At 37.0% G+C, this 22458-nt stretch overlaps 1 protein-coding gene across 1 annotated transcript in view; it reads right to left on the bottom strand.

Annotated features, from left to right (window-relative positions):
* Positions 1-2773: 2773 nt before the first annotated feature.
* The window catches only part of Capza2 (capping actin protein of muscle Z-line subunit alpha 2), a 31420-nt gene continuing 11735 nt past the window's right edge, over positions 2774-22458 (bottom strand). Inside the window, exons 2-10 of the mRNA XM_031381223.1 lie at positions 22166-22229; positions 20454-20505; positions 16298-16361; positions 13916-14122; positions 13113-13192; positions 9844-9922; positions 7401-7472; positions 4523-4585; positions 2774-4285 (exon numbers count right to left, since the gene is read on the bottom strand). Coding sequence (XP_031237083.1) covers positions 4145-4285; positions 4523-4585; positions 7401-7472; positions 9844-9922; positions 13113-13192; positions 13916-14122; positions 16298-16361; positions 20454-20505; positions 22166-22229 — 822 coding nt within the window. The 3' untranslated portion in view covers positions 2774-4144. The remainder of the gene's footprint in view (positions 4286-4522; positions 4586-7400; positions 7473-9843; positions 9923-13112; positions 13193-13915; positions 14123-16297; positions 16362-20453; positions 20506-22165; positions 22230-22458) is intronic.

Genomic DNA, 22458 nt, shown 5'->3' with positions numbered 1-22458 from the left:
AGACTTTCTGGAATTTAATGAAAATGTTGACACATCATACCCAAACTTATGGGCCACAATGAAAGCAGTGCTAAGAGGAAAGTTCACAGCACTAAGTTTCCTGGTAAAGAAACTAGAGATATCTTGCTCTAACAACTTAACAGCACACCTGAGAGCTCTACAACAAAAAGAAGCAAACTCACTCAAGAGGAGTAGAAGGCAGGAAATAGTCAAACTCAGTGTGGAAATCAACCAAATAGAAACAAAGAAAGCAATACAAAGAATCAGCAAAACCAAAAGCTGGTTCTTTGAGAGAATCAACAAGAGATCACCTAGCCAAACTAAATAAAGGGCCTAGAGGCAGTATCCAAATTAACAGAATCAGAAATGAAAAGGGAGACATAACAGAAACAGGAAATTAAAAAAAAAATCATCAGATCCTACTCTAAAAGCCTAGTCTTAACAACACTGGAAAATCTAGATGGTTTTCTAGACAGATACCACATACTGAAGTTAAATCAAGAGCAGGTAAACTATCTAAACAGGCCCATATCGCACAAGGAAATAGAAGTCATTGAAAACCTCCCAACCAAAAAACCCCACGGCCAGATGGATTTAATGCGACAAGGGTGGTTCATTCACATACCAGGCCCTAAGCCCAGCACATGCGCACAGGGGTCATACCGAGTCACAGCTCTGGAGAAGATCCTGTCAATCATCTTGGAGATGGCTGTAGGGCAGGGGGTGTTGAAGGTGTTGGGGGTAGGGTAGGTGGGGGAGTGCGTGACGTTGGTTGAGGCCACAAACCCTGCCCGCTCCCTGACCCCGTCAGCACCACTATCACCTATTACTATGACCCGCCAGGTTGCACCTTTCAATCGTGAAGTCTTGGTCCACTCCACATAAAGCTCCATAACATAGAAATGCTCCTAGAAGTAGTAGCTCAGATGGTTCTATTTACTGAAGTGCTCTAACTGCACATGGTCTCTGTCTGAGTGGATGTGCTCCACAGGCTAAGAAAGTATTCAATGTGTGCTTCCAATTCCCGTGTGTGTTTTGTGTGTGTGTGTTTCTCAGTCACACTACAAAACAAAGTTGAGATTAAACCAACTAGCTCATTTATATTAGCTTATACCCAAACTAAAGATTAAAGCATCTTAGTTCGTAGGGATACTCAGTAGATTTAATTTCATATTGTGGTGCTTTGAAAACTTAGACCTGGGTGCTTTTTATTCATAGCATTTCTATATTAGAAGCCTGCTACCTGTACTTTAATGCTTCAGAGATTGCAGAGTGTTACCTATCAGTCACGCACACACGCACTTGCCCACAGCCTGAAACCATGAGCTGACCAGTGGCTGATAGTATTTTCTATCACTTCCCACTGACTAAGGCAGGGTATCTCACTGAATCTGCAACTTGTTGACTCAGTTAATCTGACAACTAGCTAGCTTGGCCAACTGTGGTCCTGTTTCTGCTTCCCAGGAGGCTGCCATATTGCCCAGATTTATATGTGGGTACTCAAGACTTCTACAGGAAGCACTTGATGCAGGTCCTCTCTCTTAGTCTTTCTGATTTTAGAGTGGTCCCTTCCTGAACATGGCACTGATAACAGCAGAGGCCCAAAAGTCCCATGGATCCTCTTGTTCCCTCAAAAGAGCTCGGCCTCCTGGTTAAATTCCGCTCATGTACTCTATGCCTACACAAAATGCTCCTTCACACTGATCACTACTATCCCAAGGAATTTCATCTTGTCAACTCCTTCCCAGGCTCATTTTCCTATTCTTCTAATGCACAGCATTTCTTTATTTCCTGGTTCCTTTCTTTAACTGCTAGCCACTTCCTATGAAATCTAAAACCAAATTCTTCTGGCCATCCTCCTGTTTCTAAACACCTAAACTGTTTCTATCAAAATATTCTTAATTCCTCAAGCTCAAAATATCATCATCTCCTCTCAGATACTGATCAGGCAGCAGACAGCTGGTATGAGGCCCTGACACATATACAGCAGAGGACTGCCTGGGCTGGCCTCAGTGAGAGAAGATACACCTAACCTTCCAGAGACTTGAGGCCCCAGGGAGTGGGGAGGAGGAGGAATGGGACGAGAAACTGTGGGAGGGTGGACCTAGAGAGGGATAACAACTGAACTGTAAAAAAAGATTAAATAATAATAAAAATAAAAAATTAAAAAAATCTTCATCTCATGTTTCACAACAAAGCTTTCAGTAAATCCCACTAAACTTAGCTCCTACTATATACTGCCTCTAAAGTTACCACTCATGTACAAGCCAGCATTTTTTCCACCTAGACTACTACAGGAGCCTTCCAAGTTCACTCCGATTCTCCTGGCAGATATGGAGATATGCTAGCTAACTCACCCTGCACCAGACTAGCCATAGCCACTATGGTTCCTATTAACTACCCCCGAGCTTTAGGTATCCCATGGTAACATAGAATAGAATTGTACAATCATTGTTTTGGCATGTATGAATTTTTGGAAGAATTTCATGTTTCGTATGCCAATTTAAAAAGTTGCAAACATTTTCAAAAGTATATTCTATACTCTAGAAAATAAAGAGCCAAAATAATTAGTCGCCATGGATGTAAACCCATGCTAGATAGCCCAACTTATAAAACTTAGCAAATTAGTTTCTTATCTAGTATTTACTTCAGAATCATCAAAATTTAAGTACGGTTTTAAAAAATCTAGACCTAGAATTAATGTTATCAGTTCATTTTCCTTAAAAATCCTGATGCCAAGGCTTAAAAAACTAAAGAGAAAATTAGCCAAAACTGTCACAATGTCATATATTTGCAATGCTTTCAAAGCCCAACAGTGATTTTAAAAAGAAATTAAACAACATGCTCTCATTGAATTTTTAAAAATCTATACAATTCAAGCTAATGAAATATTTTATTATACATAGTAAAAGTGGTGTTTTAAAAAAAAAATTCCAGGCCTAGATGTCTGCAGGAGCATGTGAGGAATGGATTCCACTCGAGTATAAGCAGCAAGACTACTCAATGAAACCACAAATCCACCAACTCCTTATAGTAAATCCTAACATTCATCGAGGCTTGAATTCCTGTGGTGTCAGTAGATATATTTTTAAAGTATTACAAACATGCTTATAATGCATAGGAAAATGGAGAACAAAAGATGCAGTTGCATACCATGTGGACGCCCAAATTTTCTAATTTACAACTTGTTAAGAATGACAATATACAAAGAAAGTATTTTAAAATAGTGTATGATTCACTGGTGATTTTTTTTTTTACTCAAATAAATACCAAATTTTGCCATTTTAATGTCATAATGAAATTCAGTTTTCAATCCAAGGGGAGGGAGAATCAACTGAGACATGTTCATGAGTTCAGGATTATATATATATTACAATCTGCCTTATAATACACTTGTGGCTTTGTGATAAAAATAACTCAGGAACATATGGAATTCAAGCTAATTTGCATAACTGTCACAAGAAAAAAAGCATTAAATGCATTTCTGAAATAAGTATTCTCATTTAATTTCAGAATCTCAAAACAGCAACAGACCTTGGCCTTGTTTTAAAAAAGTTTAGTTAGACACTAAGCTAGCTAAATAACCTTTCTGAGAAGGTTTAACGTAACTGATATAGAAAATGCTCTCCCTCTAATCTCCATCTTCTGGGCTGGAAGAGGTGAAAGGAAAAGGTAGACAATTTCTTTAGCAGCATATATGGCTAAGTCCATCAACCACCTTAACTAGAGTACCCATTACTGACCCCACTAAAAATACCTGGGCTAACATCAAAAGCTGCCCCCTCCCTTTCAGAAGCCAAAGACAATTTGAGGGTTACGGTAAATCAGGTACTTTTGAGATATTCAAACCCTTTAGACATGGCCCAGAGGGATCGCCTCTTCACTGTAGGAGAAGGAGCAGAGAGAGAGAGAGACTTGGAAAGGAGGAACAGAGTAAGAGACTTATCTAAACTCAGGTCCAACCCTCTGAACAAAGGAAATGAACAAGGTTATCAGCTAAGCTCTGTGCTCTAAGCACACTACTTAATTACAGTGATCTTAGACGCAACAGCCCAGCTCACGGGGCAGCTGGCAGCTCAGAATACTTTTGCAATAATTTTTGTAACGCGAAGACACTAAAACAATCTGCTCATGCAATTTTCATTTATGCATTCTGCATCTCTTTGCCAATCTTGTAGCTAAGGATCTTGTTCCAGTCGATCTTAGTACGTGTCACTGGCAGCTGTCGACGTAAGGCTTTGAAGGTAGTGTCCGACATCGTCTGATAATTCTCACTGATGGCAGTCTGCAGAAGACAGTGGTTAGACGTTAAAAGTAAATCAAGGAAACAACTACATACAACACATGATACTTTCAGAATACTCTTTAAGCAGTCCATTTCACTGCTTAACAGTGAAATAAAAAAAAAAAAAAAAAAAAAAAAAAAAAAGAAACACAAAAATGGACTTAAAAGCTGTTTCAAAATAGCTACCAAACTTAAGAACCATCTCTGAGTGAACACAGATACTTTAGAAAATCATACCTGGTATTCATTTTCTGCAGCTTCTACAATCTTTATAAATTCTTTTGCTGTTTGCACCTCATTCTGAAATAAAAGTAAAAAGAAGAAAAGTTAAAGCTCTCTCTTTTTTAATCAGTGGTTTTTCTCCAGTGCTGGTATAACTAAGGGGATTGTACATGTCAGAAAAGCATTCTACCACTAACCCACTATTTTTAAAGCCATGTAGCTCTTATTGCAGCTAGGCATGATTGTGCATGCCTTTGATCCCAGCGGGGTGCAGAGGCAAAGACAGATAGATTTCTATAAGTTCAAGGTCAGCTTGATCTACAGAGTGAGTTCCAAGACAGCCAAAGCTACATAACGAGACCCTGTCTTGAAAATAAATCCTAGGAACTAAGTTACAAACACCATTAATTCTAGCTCTCAGGTTGCTAACATGGTGTCTATAAGAACCCATGTCAAAAAGGTGTCATTTTTCTCTCTTGGTGGTAGCATTTGGCCCGATGTAATCATAAACTTTTTTAAAAAGTGAATACCTCTGTAAAATTAATATTTACACTATACTAGTACTTTTGTATATAAGCACAAATGTCTATAGGGAAATACCACTGCTAATTACACCATTAGTATCTTTGGGGTAAAAAAAAAATCTGACAAGAAAATAGATGCAAAGACAATTAAAAGAATGTTGAAAACTGTAAGGAGAAATAAAATTCAAATATAAAATTTCTTGAATTTGAAGGAATTTAAAACATATAGTATTGTTTAAAAGTTAGGTACAGAGTCATATACTTATCTTCAATGACCTTGTTTTAGGCACTGGTTTCCATTTTGATAATAAAAAGCACACATAGAAGAAATAAATGAAAACAGTAAGGCAGTACCATAGCTTTGTTCTGCAAATGACTCCATAAGAAAGTTGGAAAGACATCACACAGAAAGGTGAAAAGAGAGCCAGATGTAATGGTACCTGACTTTAATCCCAGCACTTGGGAGGCAAAGGCAGATGGATCTCTGTGAGTTTGAGGCCAGCCTGGTCTACAAAGCAAGTTCTAGGACAACCAGGGAGGTTACAGAGAAACTCTATCTCAAAAACCAAAAACAAACAAAAAAGTGCAATTATTTACAAATTACCAGATCCCAGACATGCATCTAGAATATAGTAAAAGCACAAATAAGCAATGAAGAAACTGCCAATGGGGGCTGCAGAGGTGGCTCAGCTTGTCTCCCCAGAGAATGTGGGTTCTCGTCCCAGCACACATAGGGTAGGTAGCTCAACAACCATTTGTAACTCCAGTTCCAGGGGACCCAAGGCCCTCTTGTGGCCTCTACAGGCACAATGTACACGTACATAGGCATACACACCAGCAAAACACACATACACATAAAACTAACTAAATTAAAAAAAAGAAAGAAAGAGGAAATAGGCAATGAAATTGAGCAGACATTAACTCTCTCAACCATAAAAAGAAAATGGCCAATAAAAACACTATGAGGGTCAACCTACGCAATTATCAGGGAGACAGAAAAGCAGACTTGATACAACTAGAGTCGATTGGGAAGTGGGAACTCAACTGAGAACTGCCCCTATCAGACCAGCCCTTGGACATGTATCTGGGGCATTTTCTTGATTATCAAGACTAATATGAGAGGTACCTGCACATTGTGTACAGTACCCCTTGGTATGTTTCTGAGCTAAATAAAAAAGCAAGCTGGGGAAGCCATGGAAACAAGTAAGTGAGTGGCATTCCTCCATGGTCTCTGCTTCAGTATCAGTTATGAATTTGAATTCCTGCCTTGAATTCTCTAAATGATGTTGTGATGTCTTGAGTAAGAATGGCCCTCACAGGCTTATTATATTTGAGTACTTGGTCCTTAGTTGGTGGCTGTTTGGGAAGATTAGGAGGTATGTTCTTACTGGGAGAAGTGTATCACTGGGAGTGAGCTCTGAGGTCTCAAAGGACAAGTGCCACTACCAGTGTACTTTTTTCTTATTGGTGCATCAATGTGTCCTCTCAGCTGCTGTTCAGGGCCATCCCTACAATGCATGCTGCCTTCTCCCATCAGAGTGAAGGAATCCTATCCCCCTGTAACTGGAAGCCCCACTTAAACTCTTCTGTTCACAAGTTGCCTGGGTTATGGTGTTTTATCACAGATGCAGTAACTAAGATGGAAGGACTACAAAATACAAGATGAAATGAACTCTCCCTCTCTAGGTTGTTTTTTGGTCATGGTGTTTTATTATGGGAGCAGATAAACCGAAGACAAAGAACTGCAACCAAAACACCAACTTTTAGTGGATACAGAAAATATGGAGCCTTCATCTCCTGCTATTAAAACTCTAAAGTGGTAGTCACTCTGGGAAACAACATGACACTAATTCAAAACACTAAACATACCACATAAATCAATTCCTATAGATAACAACATTCTTATGCATGACAACAAAAAATTTAAAAAGGTTCATACAAAAATAGTACATGAATGTTCAAAACAATCTAGAGAACAGAATAGCTATGGTAACTGGTGGATTGATGAAGGTGTATAACCACAAAATGGACTATTACTGGGCAACAAAAGGGACTAAAACCATTAACAGAAGACAATGATCAAAACTATTAAATGGAAAAGCCAGTACCAAAAAACACTATTGATTAGTCATCTGAAATGTCCATAACAGACAAATGCATCATGTCAGAAAGTAGATCTTTGCATCTGCTGTAAAACCACAATCCCCTCAAACTCTATACTTAGCTGCCCAAAATGCACAGAATTACATCAACTTTAATTTACTTGAAAACTCTAATCTGAAGGAAAAATATCACTAAAAGTCAACTGTAAAGTTGGTGTTTTACAAAAACATTGTTATTTTATGTTCACTGAGGAACTCATTACTTACAGATACTGTGAGAGAATCTTGTATATCTTTATGACTCACTAGCTGAACATTACCATCTTCATAATAATGAACCTGTGAGAGAAAGAAAATAAACAACATAATTACAGGAATGTTCCCAGGTACCACCAATAAACATCACTACCAATTTTAGCTGGAGCTCAGACTTTTATGAGCTCTAGACCTTCTACACCTTTGGAACTTTAGCAGCCAGAAGTCTAGAGACTATACATTCTTGCACTCTATCTTCATACACACAGCAATTGTCACTGTGAGATATTTTACCTCACAGTCATTCTACTGATGTCCAAATCTAAGATGTCTAAAACTGGCCTAATATTCTCCTCGTCCTTCCAGTAAAAACTGCTTCTTTGTACATTTCTACCAACCATTTCCCCAAAAATTAGAAATGAGTTTACTCAAGTATTAAGTGATTCATTACTATAATTATGATACATACATTTACATGTATCTCTATATAATATTATAGATACATGACTTTTAAAAAGACCAAGCTCCTGACCTCGTCTTCCAACACAAGCACATTAACAGATTCTCTCCAAGGAATAAAAAGGACTCTGAGATAAATGAAGGGCTGTGATATTTATAGCTGCACTGCACAGAAAGCATGAACAAGGAAAGAGTTGCGGAAATAAATACATAGGTATTTTTGGGCTTTGTATGTTGTGCAAATATTTCTGATTTGGACCACAAAATGTTAGACTTGAAAGTGACAAATACAGACTTAAAATTTTAAAATATCGGGCTGGTGAGGTGGCTCAGTGGTTAAGAGCACTGACTGCTCTTCCGAAGGTCCTGAGTTCAAGTCCCAGAAACCACATGGTGGCTCATAATCATCTGTAATGATCATGGGATCTGATGCCCTCTTCTGGAGTGTCTGAAGACAGCTACAGTGTACTTACATAAAATAAATAAATAAGTCTTTAAAAGAAAAATTTTTTTAATTATCTGTGGTAAAGGCAATGTGAAAAATACATTAGGGAACACAGTGGTGTTTGAATAGAGTAGTCTCAGTAGGCCTTATATATTAGAATGCTTGGACCCTAGTTGGTGAAACTTTTTGGGAAAGATGAAGAGGTGTGGCCTTGTTGGAGGAGCTGTGCCACTGGGGACACTCTTTGAAGTGTTAGTAGTCCTCAATAATCCCAGCTAGCACCTGTGCTGATGAATTAGGATGTAAGCTCTTCTATCCTAGCTTCATGGCTGCCTGCTTGCTGCTAGGCTCCACCACGATGGCGGGTGGCAGATGGATTCACCCTCTGACACTATAAGCCCAGATAACCGTTTTTGTCTATCAACTGCCTTCCTTGGTCATGAGGTTCTTTTCACGGCCACAGGCAAGTGAGTAAGACAGGGAGTAAACTAGTTTATAAAATCAAGTTGCAAAAGAGCTAGGCCCCAAAGTCAGAACTAGGACAAAGTGGTCCAACCAGGGGCACCATTTTACAAAGTGTTGTAACTGTCTGGGGTCAATGCTACTGAGGACAAACTGAAGGAGAAGGGATTAACAACGGCTATCATCCACTGACTCCTCTGTGCCTTGCTCTAACTTTTTTTATCCATGAATTAATTCTCAAATAATCTAAAAAATAATCTAAAATCTTTTCAACAGTTTATGTCTTTAGACAAAGATATAACAAGAGATCAAACTTCCTGAGGTCACACAAACAGTAACTGGCTAGAATTCAAACCCATGAAATCTGACTTCAAAATTCATGGCCTCAACTTCTAGTCTTGGGTCCCTAAATGAACAGGCACCAAAACATTAAGGTAACAGAATATAAAACTAGGAAATATACCAAAGCTACATGACATAGCTTCAGCACTGGTTTATTTTTATTTCTTAGAGCTTTTAGCATATAATAATTTTTATAATGCGTGATATTATGATGGGTGAACCCAAACAAAGCTTAGCCAGTACATTCCTTTGACTTATGCAGTATATTAGGACTCAAGTAAGCACTTACTTATATCAAATGTTCTATGTAAATATTAAAATTTACATTAAGAACCAAAGAGTTCAATTCTAGTGCATTTCATTCATATAAGGAGTTATTTTAAACCCATACGTAATATAGTAAGATATGTATATAATTATGTTTCACCCAACTCCACTCATTTCAGCTCACAGAATACATTCAATGCAAATGCTTAGTTGAACAAACTGTATGAAGAGGAGACCAAATGGCAGCATCTAATTTTAGCTCTGTTTTAGAAACTGTCAGCTATCCTCGTGGACTTTTAATGAGTAGGGAATGAAGTGGCAGGTTATTTAAAAGACTTAAAAAAGAACACTACTTGTTTTTCCCATTGCCCTAAAAGAAAATCTAGAAAGATTATGATATACTATTAAAGTATAAGCTGCTTAAATTATGTGTTAGTCCAGAACCATCTAGAGATCAGTAAATAATCTCTTTTTTCATACCTGAATTTTCAAAATGCCAACCACCTGTGTGGTGGAAGGAGCGACTGTAAACTTCCACTCTGACCTCCAACGACCATTCCTTAAAAATAAAAACAGCAGCTGTAAATAAGGGTAGGGAAAATAATTTGAATCAATATTGTTTCAGGTTTAAATTTAATGCTACAGTGTAAAGGAGGGCAGAAGAAAGATAATGGGCACAGATTTTATAACCACTGCAATATTTAAGAGATTCAAAGTTTAGTTAGAGACACGTTAAAATTTTACCCAAGAAAAAACATAATATAAATCTTAAAATACAAGCCAAAACTAAGTGATACAATTGTCTTAATAATTATTTATGTATGTATTTATATGTGTGTATATCCATGTGCCACCTCATGCATGTGGAGGTCAGAGGATAGCCTGTAAGAGTTGCTTCTCTATTCTATGGGTTCCAGAAAACACATTTAGAGCAGCAGACTTGGCAAGCAGGTGGTTTCACTCACCCGCTGAATCATTATCTTACTGGCTCTAAAGCCACTTAACAACACACACCTGAGACAGGGCCTGGCTATCCTGGAACCATGAGACTAGGCTGGCCTCAAACTCACAGAAATCTACCTCCCTCTGCCTTCCAAGTTGTAGGCTTAAAGTGTATGCCCCTACACCGAGATGTTCTAAAACACGCTTAGGAGAGAGTTTTAAACTACTTCTTTTTGTATGTTTGAGTAGGGAGGGTACAAATGTATTAGGGTTGAGCCTAGGAGGCATCCACCCTGTTTTTGAGACACCATCTCTTACTGTCTCTGAGCTCACCAAAATGTCCTACGGGGTCCACCACCAGGTTCCTCCTCTCCAGCTCTGACAGTGCACCAAGGCCCCTCTGGTGGGGATCAAACTCAGGTCCTCATGAGTTAGCAATTGAGACCCTTAAATGATTTCTTTAAGAAATAACTGAATGTTTGAACTATCATGGCATTTCCCCAAACACAAATGGAGCTGTTTAATATTTGCCAAATGACACAGAGTAACAACAAATAATCCTAGTTAGGTTTTGCTATCTGGAAGGGGCTGGATGTAGTTGCCTTTTCCAACATCAGGTTTAAGTTTTCACACAAAAGGCACTATTTTCAAAAAATGTTTTTGGTACAGGTATACAAATTATCACATTCATAGTAGAAAATTAGGAAACAATACACAATTGGTTTGCCGTTTTTATTCTATTTTCTGAAACTGTGCATAAATATCTTTTTAGCCATTTTTCTTTGTACATTGACATTCTAAAATGCAAATTAATGGCTTTCTGCTTTTCTGAGTTTTTTTTTTAAAGAGTCAGTTAATGTATCATTTGACTCCTGCTTACTATCAAATTATTTCTAAGTTTCTTACCCCATGAAAAAAAACCTGTATAATGACAAAATCTTCATACCTATAGTCAACACAAATCACCTGAAAACTATTTAGGAAATACAAGGTAATTTAATGAATAACATGTCTTTGAGTGGCTTATCTAAGTATATTCACAGAAGCTTGGCTGGAAAGTAATCAAGATCTCATCATTTTTGTTTTACATTTCCAAAAAAAGTTATTTCTTTTATTTAGGCATTAGACCAAGAAAATACTGAGTCCTAAATACATGCATTACTCTGGGAGTATATATACATAGACTGCCATTGACTGTGTAAGAAAAAAATAAATTCCATAATGGTACAAGTTGAGAGGTTCAAAAGGTTCTTCAAAAAGGCACTATTATACTGAGTAAATATACCCTTCACTCAATAGAGAATAAATGGCCAACATCTTCTAGTTTTCATGAATATTCTATATACCTCTTTTTTATTAATTCTGTAATTGCAAATGTTTCTTCAACTAATATTTAAGTTCCCAATAGTGCCAGACATAAAGAACTAGAAGAGACAGTTTCAAGTGAAGTGAAAGAAACTCTTTTACGACTACCCGTCTCTTCTGTTTTTGAGACAGTCTTGCCATGAGCCTAGGTAGGCTGCAATCCTGCAGTCTTCCTACTTGGCTTCCTGAGTGCTGAGATTACAGCTACCCACTACCAAACCCTGCCTATACTAAGTGAGAATCATTAGCTTCAAAGAAATAGATTCACAGTGGTGGTTTACAAAAGGAGTCGGTATGTAAAGTGAAATAATGAGAATAGAAAAGTTAAAGAGATTTAATTTTGTTTTTGAAAGCTAATAATAAGTTTCCCCAAAGATTTGTAAGTAAAACTTAGTAAGAATTTTCCTTTAATAGGTCAAGCTCAACAGTTGATTTATTATGTATTTCCTGGCACAAATACATAAACCATAATTTTCCAAAGCTTTATTGGTTTAGGACTATGGAGATAAGACAAAGAAACCTCTGTTTGCCACTATCTTTAGGAAGCAGTAGTCTGTCATTTAGGCATACATTTAGATACTGATGATGGATCTGCATTTCTCCAAATATTTTTGGTTAGCCTTTTAAATAACCTGGAGTTGATTTCTGACATGACAAAGTAGTAAACAGCCTTGGTTAGAGCCTAAACTGGGGTTACCGACACTCAAGAGTAGCCCGAGCAACTTAATGAGTCAAAACTCAATATACTTGAAATGCAAACATTTCCATCATGTTTACTGATATTCAGCATGTATTAACAAAAAGTTGGTCAAAACTTTAAGTTTAAACTAATAAGCATCTCAGAGAACCTTAGAATTTTATGATACAGAGATTCAGAATAAAATTTACCAATTTCCTAAACACCTGATAAATGAACATAGGGAATGCAAACTTTTGTACAAACAACTGTTATGTATGCAGTTACAAAGCATGATTGTAATTCTACCTTCTCACACCTTCCAACAAAACAATGCCCATACTCACAAAAAAAAAAAAAATCCACCTAACTTAAAGTTCCCAAATTTAAAGACAACTCCTGGTTCTTAATTTTTTAACTGCTTCTGTGTTACTCCCTTGAGTAAAATACAGGAACACCCCATTTTCAGAATGAGCAGATGGGGTGCCACCTGGTCTGTTTGCAAGCACACATGCTTAGGTGGCTGCCAGTTCCCTTCGCAGATCACTCTGCTCTCCTACACTCTGGTGAATGTCATCTGGTTTACTGCACTCTAATGACTCAGATGATCATTATGAAGCAAGTATCTTTCAAACTCTCAAAGGGCAGCAGTTTTAGTTATCAAGTTCATATTGCTCTTGGTAACACAGTCACACAAAGAAGGTACAGTTTGAGTTATATGGAATATAAACATTGTTAAAATTAAGTGCACAAAACTTTAACTTACCAAAAGTTTTTTGCTTGAAACTGATGGCTTTCTATGCATGCAATAATGGTTTGCTGCCCATCTACTTTTTTGCCATACACCTTATTGGCAAAGAAAACAAGAACAATAGTGAGTTTAGTTAAGCTCAAGTATCTATCTATAAGACACCATAGAAAGTGGGTATAAACTATGATATATAGTAATTTTAGGTCGGATAGGTAAACAGAACCAAGGCCACATGGCTTCACAGTCTCTCTCAGATGCCTAGACTCTACCCTACTCAAGCAATCCTAAGCGCTGAAAGAATCCAAGCACAGGATTTTTCAGGATCTTATCTACATTTTGAAAGATCATTATGGCTATGGAGAAGACCAAACTCAGGTGCTAAAGAGTGTATCTGGATACAAACAATCTTAGCAAAGTTCAAAAACGAAAACCATTTAGTTATACTACAATATTTCATTCAGAAAAAGTTGGTTAAATCAATGAACAAATAACATTAAAACAACAGGAAATTAAACATGAAATGATTAAGATTTTTGTAACTAAATAAAATTTAATTTAAGCTGAACATGGGCAGATGACTAAAACGAGTACTACCATCATATCCTTTTATCTAGTGTCTATCTGAATTTAATTTAACATCCTATTAGTTTACCATTTAGGGCTATCATATTTTTTTAGAAAGATAAACATTCTTGAAAGAAAAAAGTTAGATGCTATATAAGCTGTTAGTTCTACAGTACTGTAAGTTTCAAGGAATTATATAAACTGGCACATCTGTATAAGAAACAACAGGAAAGAACTGTCCACTGACAACTCACAGTGCAGACCCCATTTGGATAATGCTCTTTTACATAAGCTCGCAGTGCAGTTTCTACTGAAGTTCTCCAGGATTCAATAGCATTTTCTGCTTCGTAGGGCCTTGGATCAGTTGCTTCCTTTCTTAAATGATCAAATTTGAAACAGATTCTGTTTTTTGGATCCAAAAATTTTCCATTTCCCAAGTCTCCATGTTCTGTTATCAAGACCTTCAATTTTCAAATAAGTTTAGGAAAAAATATTAACATGGACACACAATAATAAACACTTGCTTAAGATCCTTCCTGAAACTGTACAAATACACTGAAACTGCTTAAACCATACTGTGAAAATATATTTTAAAAGAGTAGGCCACAAGGATACTGAGGGTATTCTCAATTAGTATACATTAATGTATCTTTCCAGACAATTTTTGGATATTAATAGTGGGGGAAAAATTATTTCCTACTATATGGTGCTGAGGGTGACCATCCATTTATCTACCTACCTACCAACTGAAAGAGGCAGTTTATTATTTCTGATAGCAGCTATGAGTCCTTAAAAACCAAGGCCCTATCAATCTGATGGTTTTAATCCAGTGAGGCAGCTCTTTAGTCCTGATTTGTTTGGCACCCAGTCTTTCTGTTCTCTAAATGTGCTTGTTTCTTAAAAACTAATTACTACTACTAACTTCCAAAATTTTAAAACATATTTTATGCATTTATGTACATTTAAAAAATATATGAATAGCCCTTTTATTTTGTATCTTACTAAACAAACAAACAAAGAAACAAACGCCATTATCCTTTCTCCTCCTGTAGCTGTCCTAGACAGTAAATACTGACCTACAAGACTTTCCCATCCCTCTGATGGATATTGTGCTGACAACATGGCATGTAGCTTTTTAAAAATTCTTTGGTAATAAAAATGCCACAGTAGATAAATGTACACATCTATCTACTTATCCACAAACACACATGGTTTGTGGGCCACTGTTTTCAAAGAATAATAAAAGTGCCCATACAAACATACACATTTTTATGAACTTTGGCCCAGGATGTAATCATCTAAGGCACCAAGATAGATGATGGTGTGGACCCTGCCTCACTGGGGAAACAGAAGCTGCACATTCTCTACTTCTCAGAAGTCTGCTAAACCCTTGACTCAACGGAACTTGACCACAGCCTCCTGCTTTCCTAATAGACAGAGAACCCTCGATCCTGACCCCTGGCAAACTATTGTTACATTTCTTTCTCTTTAATGCTCTCTTGCCAACACTCTACCCAACTAAAAGCACCCTATAAAACCCCAAGCTCCTTTGTGGCAGTGCTATATCCCCTGTACTTGGGGACAAGCCAGTAGATCGTACCCTGAAGAAAAATTTGCTTTTGGCCACAGCAGGTTCTGGTGGTCTGGTTTGTTCCTTAATCCAAACATACCTGACTTTTTCTATACATAAACATCTATGGAAACCCCTCAAAGTCTACTAGCTATCTCTCACTATCCTCTTTAATAGCTGCATAATATCCCAAGATGTTAATAGTATAATTTAATCTACAAATCTATTACTGGTATATCATTTCTTTATTTATAAGTGTTTACAAGTGTTTTCTGGAGAAGGGGAAAGCACCATTAAAATGGTGAAGTTTTGTTGTAAATCCTTAACACTGCTCTTATTTACAATGGATACTTTAAAAAATGTACTTGAGACACAGTAAATGCTATCAGAGGGCAGCTTCTGAGTCAGGTCATTTGTTCTACTATACGCTCCAGGGGTCAAAATCAGGTTTTGCACAGGCTTGCACAGCAGTGCTGGTACCCAAGAGCCATCTCAATGGCCCCTTATCTGTTACCATCTTTAAAGTTATTAAACATATGTTCATGTGTAAAATTAGTAGACACCAATTTTTTAAGAAAGTTTTTGGTTTTAAGTATTAAAATTATGCTACCTTGTTAAAATGACTTTACCAGCTATTAAACATTTTTAAAAGATGTATTCACTAATGTAGCAAATCTTCTAGGGACTTATCTAAAGAAAATCACAGTCAATGTTACCAGGAATATAGACACTTGATGTAATACTGTTTGTGACAGTAACCAACTAAATCTCTGGAGAAATGAAACAATAACTAGTGTGCAATTATTTGTATGTATGAGCATGCCTGTTCATGTGAATGCAGGTGCCCATGGAGGCCAACAGAGGCATTAGAACCACTATACCTGGTTACCGCTAACTGACTTTCTGATATTACTACTTCCAAAAATAAAAATGACCATTTCAATTATCTTGCCATTAAATGCCTTCAACTAAAATGAGTAATGTTACACCATCTCACAATTCTTCCAGGATAGCTTTTTATAAATGAAACAAAGAGCAGTGTGATTTGGTGTTTTATAAAACATACCTGATCTTCATAGCCTTCAATTTTTACTGGTGTAAACTGGTCCAGGTTATACTGTGCAAATGCACTAAAAAAGAAAAAAGTCAATTATTTAAAACTGTAGTCGTGTTTGAAATAATCACCTGCCAGTTAATCTATACTGTACATGTTGTGGTTGATAAAACTATTTTACTTATCTTTTGTTAACTATAGTTAAAATACCGATATGGTTGTTTTAAAAACCAACTAATAATATGCAGCTTTTAACTTGGCAAAATGAAACATAACCAGTAAATATATGGCCTCTTATTATAAGAACCTGAAAGCAATGATTATAAATATATAACTTAGCTATATAATTATTTAAGAAATTAGTAAACAACTAGGTACTGTGATACTCAAGCAGTTCCTATTGCAAAGGTCTTTTAGTTGAACAAACGAGAGAATACCTAAAGAGAACATCAGATAGTAGCAAAAAGTAGAAAGTAACATTCGAGAATTACTAACACATTTTCAAGAAATTACATTATTCTGGCAAAAAAAGAAAAAAGAAAACTCTAGAATCATGAATGTGATACTAGGAAAGTAGGCTTTGCCTTCTAGAAAGCGGGAGATAGTTCAGGTGAGATGGCTTAATGGGTGTTTACTGAACATGCATGAGGTCTACATTCAGATCTCTAGGAACCTAGTAAAACATAGAACACTGCATTTCTGTAATCCCATGCTAAGGGACAGAAGTAGGCTAACTCCAGGGGTTAACAGGGCAGCAAGCCTAACCAAAAGAGTAAGTTTCAGTTTTAGTGCAACACCCTGACTCAAAACATAAGGGGGAGAGCAAGAGAGACAGAGACCCCCATGTCATTCTCTGGCTTCCTCACAAGCACACATTTAAATAAATGAAAAGAGAAAAGGATTGGGAGGGGAGCGGGATAACGGGGAAAAAAAAGACTGTTTTAGTTAGAAGGACCATAGAAGTGGTCCAATGTCACAGGAAGAACCAGCCAGTTGCTCATCAGTATTTACTGAGTTGCATTAGATTTTTAAAAATTGCTCCTTTACTCTCATTGTGCTTGTATGTGATGGTGAGGGGAGGCTTTTCAAGCTGTATGCATGGGGGGTCAGAGGACAACTTTATGGAGCTGGTCCTCTCCTTCCACCTGTGTATATGGGGTACAGGAGACCGAACTCAGGCCATTAGGCTCACATTGCTGGGTAGCAAACACCATTACCCACTAAGCCATCTCGCCAAATGGTCTTGAAGACAGAAAAAGTATTTTGAGAGGCAAACCAATTCTAGAAGTGCCTCTAAAGAATAAAATGGCAAGAGTATATACAATGAATCATGCAGTATGATGATTAGAAACAGAAAAGTGGCAAGACTTTGATAAAAGCCCACAGCAGAAACTCAGCTAAGAGTGACGAGACACACTCAAGAGACCTCACTACTCGAATGAGTGAATATATACTTACCAGATAATTACGTAATATGTGTGTAGCAAAAACCCAATGTATGAAAAACTATATAAAGAACAAAATTGTGTTCTACTACATTGATACAATTCTATGACATCTAGAAAATTGTTTCCACTTAACAGAATAGAGTTCCACACTTTAAGACTGTAACTATTACAAGAATAGTAATATAAAAACACCAATATAAAATAAAATCACCACTTCTTAAAATTCCCAACACAGTATTTTCAAAATGGATGTACATGGACACTGAAGTGCAGACAGGAAGGCAGAGTAGCTTACACACTTCTGACTTTTGCAACATATCAAGTAATTTTCCTAAGAATAACCTCAGTATGGTGGGACTGTCAGGAATTTGTATTTGCATGCTCACAGAAGGCTCATGTTTCACACATGGTGTGGCTACTCTGTGGGAAGCTGTGCAAGTTTGAGGAAGTGAGGTCTTGCTGGTGGAAGGAGGTCACTGGGGCATGGCTGTGAAAGCTATACTCATCTCCGGGTTTTGGTCTTGCTCTTGCTTCCTGATCCTCACAATGATCTTAGCCACTTGTTCTTGCCGCCAGTATTTTCTTGCCATTTTTACTAGAACTCTCCAAAACCATGAGCTAAACTAAATCTTTTCTCCTCTAAGTAGCGTATATTAGGTATTTTATCACAGCAATGCAAAAGTAACTAATACACTCACCCTTAAATTATTTACTTCAAAGGTTTTATTTATAAATTGAAATGAATATTATTCATTCTTTTCTAGTAAAAGCTGCATTTAAAAAACATAAATTCTTAAAAATAACAATCTAAGTGGACCCAAAGCCTTTTTTACTGCCCACAGATAGCATCAAACCTCATGTATCTTTAATCTGGAAGGAGTAGGATTAATAAGAAACTTGAAAAATAAAATAAAATAAATGAAACATGGCAGGCTTTATCTAAAACACTTAAGTCAAGTTAAATGGTACAATACAGTGCAAAAGACACTCAATAATGGAGCAGCCAAAATATGTGGGTTTCGCTCCAACCCTATTATTAGCTAGAATGAACCTCATTTACCTTATAAAACCAAGTTTGCACTAAATGATTTCCAAAGTCCCTTCTAAAAGAAGTAGGCTATTCAGCATTTAAGAATCAGCCAAAGGGGTTGGTTAGTGAGATGGTTCAGTAATAATGAGCACACACTGCACTTGCAGTGGATCCAAGTTCAGGTTAAAACACCCACGTTGGATAGCTCACAACTGCCATTTCCAGGAGATTCAACATCCTCTCCTGCCTTCTGTAGATACCAGCACATACCCACATGCAAGCAAACACACATACATAATAAAAGAAAATAAACCTCAATTTTTTTAAAATAGAAATTAAAGTGTTCTTTCTTTGGATTCTGAAGACCTTTGAATGTCTCTGGTATTCTATTTTGTATCATATAGCCTGATACTGAACATGTCTGAATCTGATGGAAAAAAACATTCCCTAAGAGGCTTACTGATTTCATAACAGTAAAACCTGGTATCTTTTGTCTGCTGAATCAAGGAGTACTTGGAGATTTCATAGTGTTCTAGATTTTATACTACAGGCTCTTCAGTGAGTCTGATTTTACTTTGAATGGTACTAATTTTTGGCTTTTAGTAAAGATGCATCAACTTAATCCATTCTAAAGAAAATGATAGCCCTGCTTTTCCCCCTTACAAAAAGAGGAAAAGGGAGAGAGATATTAGAAAAGATGCAGCTACAGTCACCGTCTAAGGGTGAACAAAAGAGAAAAGATACACATGTAGGAAAAGAGATATAAATTCATCAAAGAAACTCAGTATAAAAAGCAACTGAAGAGGACCCCACATTTCTGGTTATCCATTTATTCCAGTGCACTGGTGATGGGGACTTTGTTTTTGTGATATCTTCTAAATGTAAGCTACCCAAGCTTTGGACAGCTTTATTGCAGCAAGTAACACTCATTTCTTTTGAGGGAAAATTCAAGTGAAAACGTGTGTGTTGTGTATGATGTACACAGTATGTACAAATATATTCTTCCATATGTGAATGATATGCAGAGGTTAGATTACAACTGTAGGTAGTCAGTCCTTGCCTTCTATCTGAATTCAAGTAAGGTTTTTTGACCAGCGCTAAGTAAAGCATGCTACCTGGCCTGAGAGCTTCTGGGGCTTACTGCCTCCAGAGGAGCACTGGGTTACAGGTATGTGGTGCAGCATCTGGCTGCTATTTGGGTTCAAGATGTGCTCTAACCCTCATGCTCATGTGGCACATGTTCTATCCACTGACCAGTCCACAAGCTGGGACATTTTAAACAATTCAAAGCAAAGGAGAAGAAACACTGACTTCAATTTCTTTTTGTTCAAAAGTATTTCAGAAGACACTGAACCAGATTAATTCTAAGGCCAATCACTGGCTTAAAGTATATCTCTGCATTTCACTGATACCTTGACATGAGTTCCAATGGTATCAAATGAATATTTAGTTTTGAGAAACTATACAAAGAAAATGAGTGATGCTATATAAGACAGTGGCAAAGGTAAAAGAGAATTTCATTTCGCACTTGTCCCTAACTACTCCTATGATCTCTCAGTCGAATACATACAGTTGTACAAACGTTAACTGTATTTCGGAAACTCTTAGGTCAAGGATTAGTGCTTCATTATCACCCTTGCAACCCTTCTCTTTCCCAGTCATTTTAGCTCTGGAAACACAGAATACTTACTGTGCTGCTCCTTCCCTGAGAAGATTATCATTATTAAGCAATAATCGAACATCTGCAAAACAATATTGTTTTAGATATTATTATTTTTCTGTTTGAATACTGTAAGGAATATAGTTTGTTTTAGTTATACATCAATACCTCCCATACAAGCATGATCAAAATTTTCTAATGACCAAACTATCCATAAATATGCACCACGGGACTACAGAGATGGCTGAGTGGTTAAGAGCACTGACTGCTCTTCTAGAGGTCCTGAGTTCAATTCCCAGCAAGGACATGGTGGCTCACTGTTGTAGATTTAGTTTATTGCTTGATTATGTTATTTGGGAATTTCATGAGAATCCCACATGAGATACTGAAGGTCCCTGCCCCCAGCTGGTTATAGTTGGTAAATAAAGTTGCCAGCAGCTAATGGCTGGGCAGGTACACAGAGGCAGGATTTAGGATTTGCAGGTAAGGGGACTGAAGAAGAAGGAGAATCCCATTGCCAGGAAGAGAAGATGCAGGCTTGAGAGCTGTAGAAGACAGAGAATCAATCCTGTAAGAGGCAGGGAAGAGCAGCCCCAGGCCACCATTGGGTCTAGGGTAGCAAAGATGGAATATAGATTTTAGTAAGTAATAATTCAGATTCAGAAGTATTGGAGGGGAGGCATTAACAATTTCGAAGTTTGGGAATGGCCCAACCATTGTGCTGTTTAAGACAAATTAAATGCAAGGACATGTGCGCATGTATGTGTGAGTATGTGAGTGTGTGTGGGTGTGTCTTTCATTGAGAATCCAGAACAGCAACAGCTCACAACCATCTGTGATGGGATCTGATGCCCTCTTCTGGTCTGTCTGAAGACAGCTAAGTGTACTCATATAAATAAAATAAAGAAAAAGAAAAAAAGTGTACCACAGTATTTAAAAAAAATATTTTGGTCACATAACATAGAGGAAATTAAAAAAAAAAGGTCAGTTTAAATAGTTGCTGCAGGCAGATATGTATCTCCAAAGAACTAACGATAATCTATACCATAAAAATGGTCTGATATAATTTCCAGAAAGTATTTAGGACTATGCTCCTTAGTTTGACAACACATTCATTGATTTCAAATGAGTTCGATCTGTAGAAAACATAATATAACTTGGTTTGTGACTAAGGGGCAAGAACAAGCTTTCTATCTTTCCACACTCTTGTAAGGAACAGATAAATATTACTACTTTTACTGAATTTTGGTAGTTTTGATGTACTTAAAAATAAATAAATACTTAAAAATAAATAAAACAAGACAGTTCTTTTTTTTTTTTTTTTTTTTTTTTTTTTTTTTTTTTTTGGTTTTTCGAGACAGGGTTTCTCTGTGTAGCCCTGGCTGTCCTGGAACTCACTCTGTAGACCAGGCTGGCCTCGAACTCAGAAATCCGCCTGCCTCTGCCTCCCAAGTGCTGGGATTAAAGGCGTGCGCCACCACTGCCTGGCCAACAAGACAGTTAAGAGAAAGGATTAATATATCAAGTCTTGTGTTACACATCATGGGGGCTCAGATGTAAAGTAATTGCCTTGGTAGCCTGACAACCTGAGGTGGATCCTCAGAACACCTGGTGGGAGAAGAAAACCAACTCATGCAAAGTTGTCCTTTGAACTTTACACAAATGTCATGTCACAACTGCCCACAAATACACACAAAATAAATAAATAAAATAATGTTTTAAAAGGTAGTTTAAAGACTTACCGTTAAAAACCTCATTAAATTCTCCAGGAGGGGCGTGAATGATGAATTTTGCTGCTATACGTACCTAAAACAGAAATGAAGACATAAATATCACACTACCCACTCTGCAAATATGACAAAAACCCCAATCCATATTACACAAATGTCAAAGTTCTACTGAAAATGATTTTAAAGTATGTAACATTTCTACATTCAAACACAAGTTTGCTATTACTGTTTTAATCATTTAATATACTTACACTATGAAGGTAAAATATGTAACTTATTAATACAATCAAGAATTTAAAACTGTT

Source organism: Mastomys coucha, unplaced genomic scaffold, assembly GCF_008632895.1.
Source record: "Mastomys coucha isolate ucsf_1 unplaced genomic scaffold, UCSF_Mcou_1 pScaffold20, whole genome shotgun sequence".
Classification (NCBI taxonomy): Eukaryota; Metazoa; Chordata; class Mammalia; order Rodentia; family Muridae; genus Mastomys; species Mastomys coucha.
This window is presented reverse-complemented; position numbering and strand designations above follow the sequence as displayed.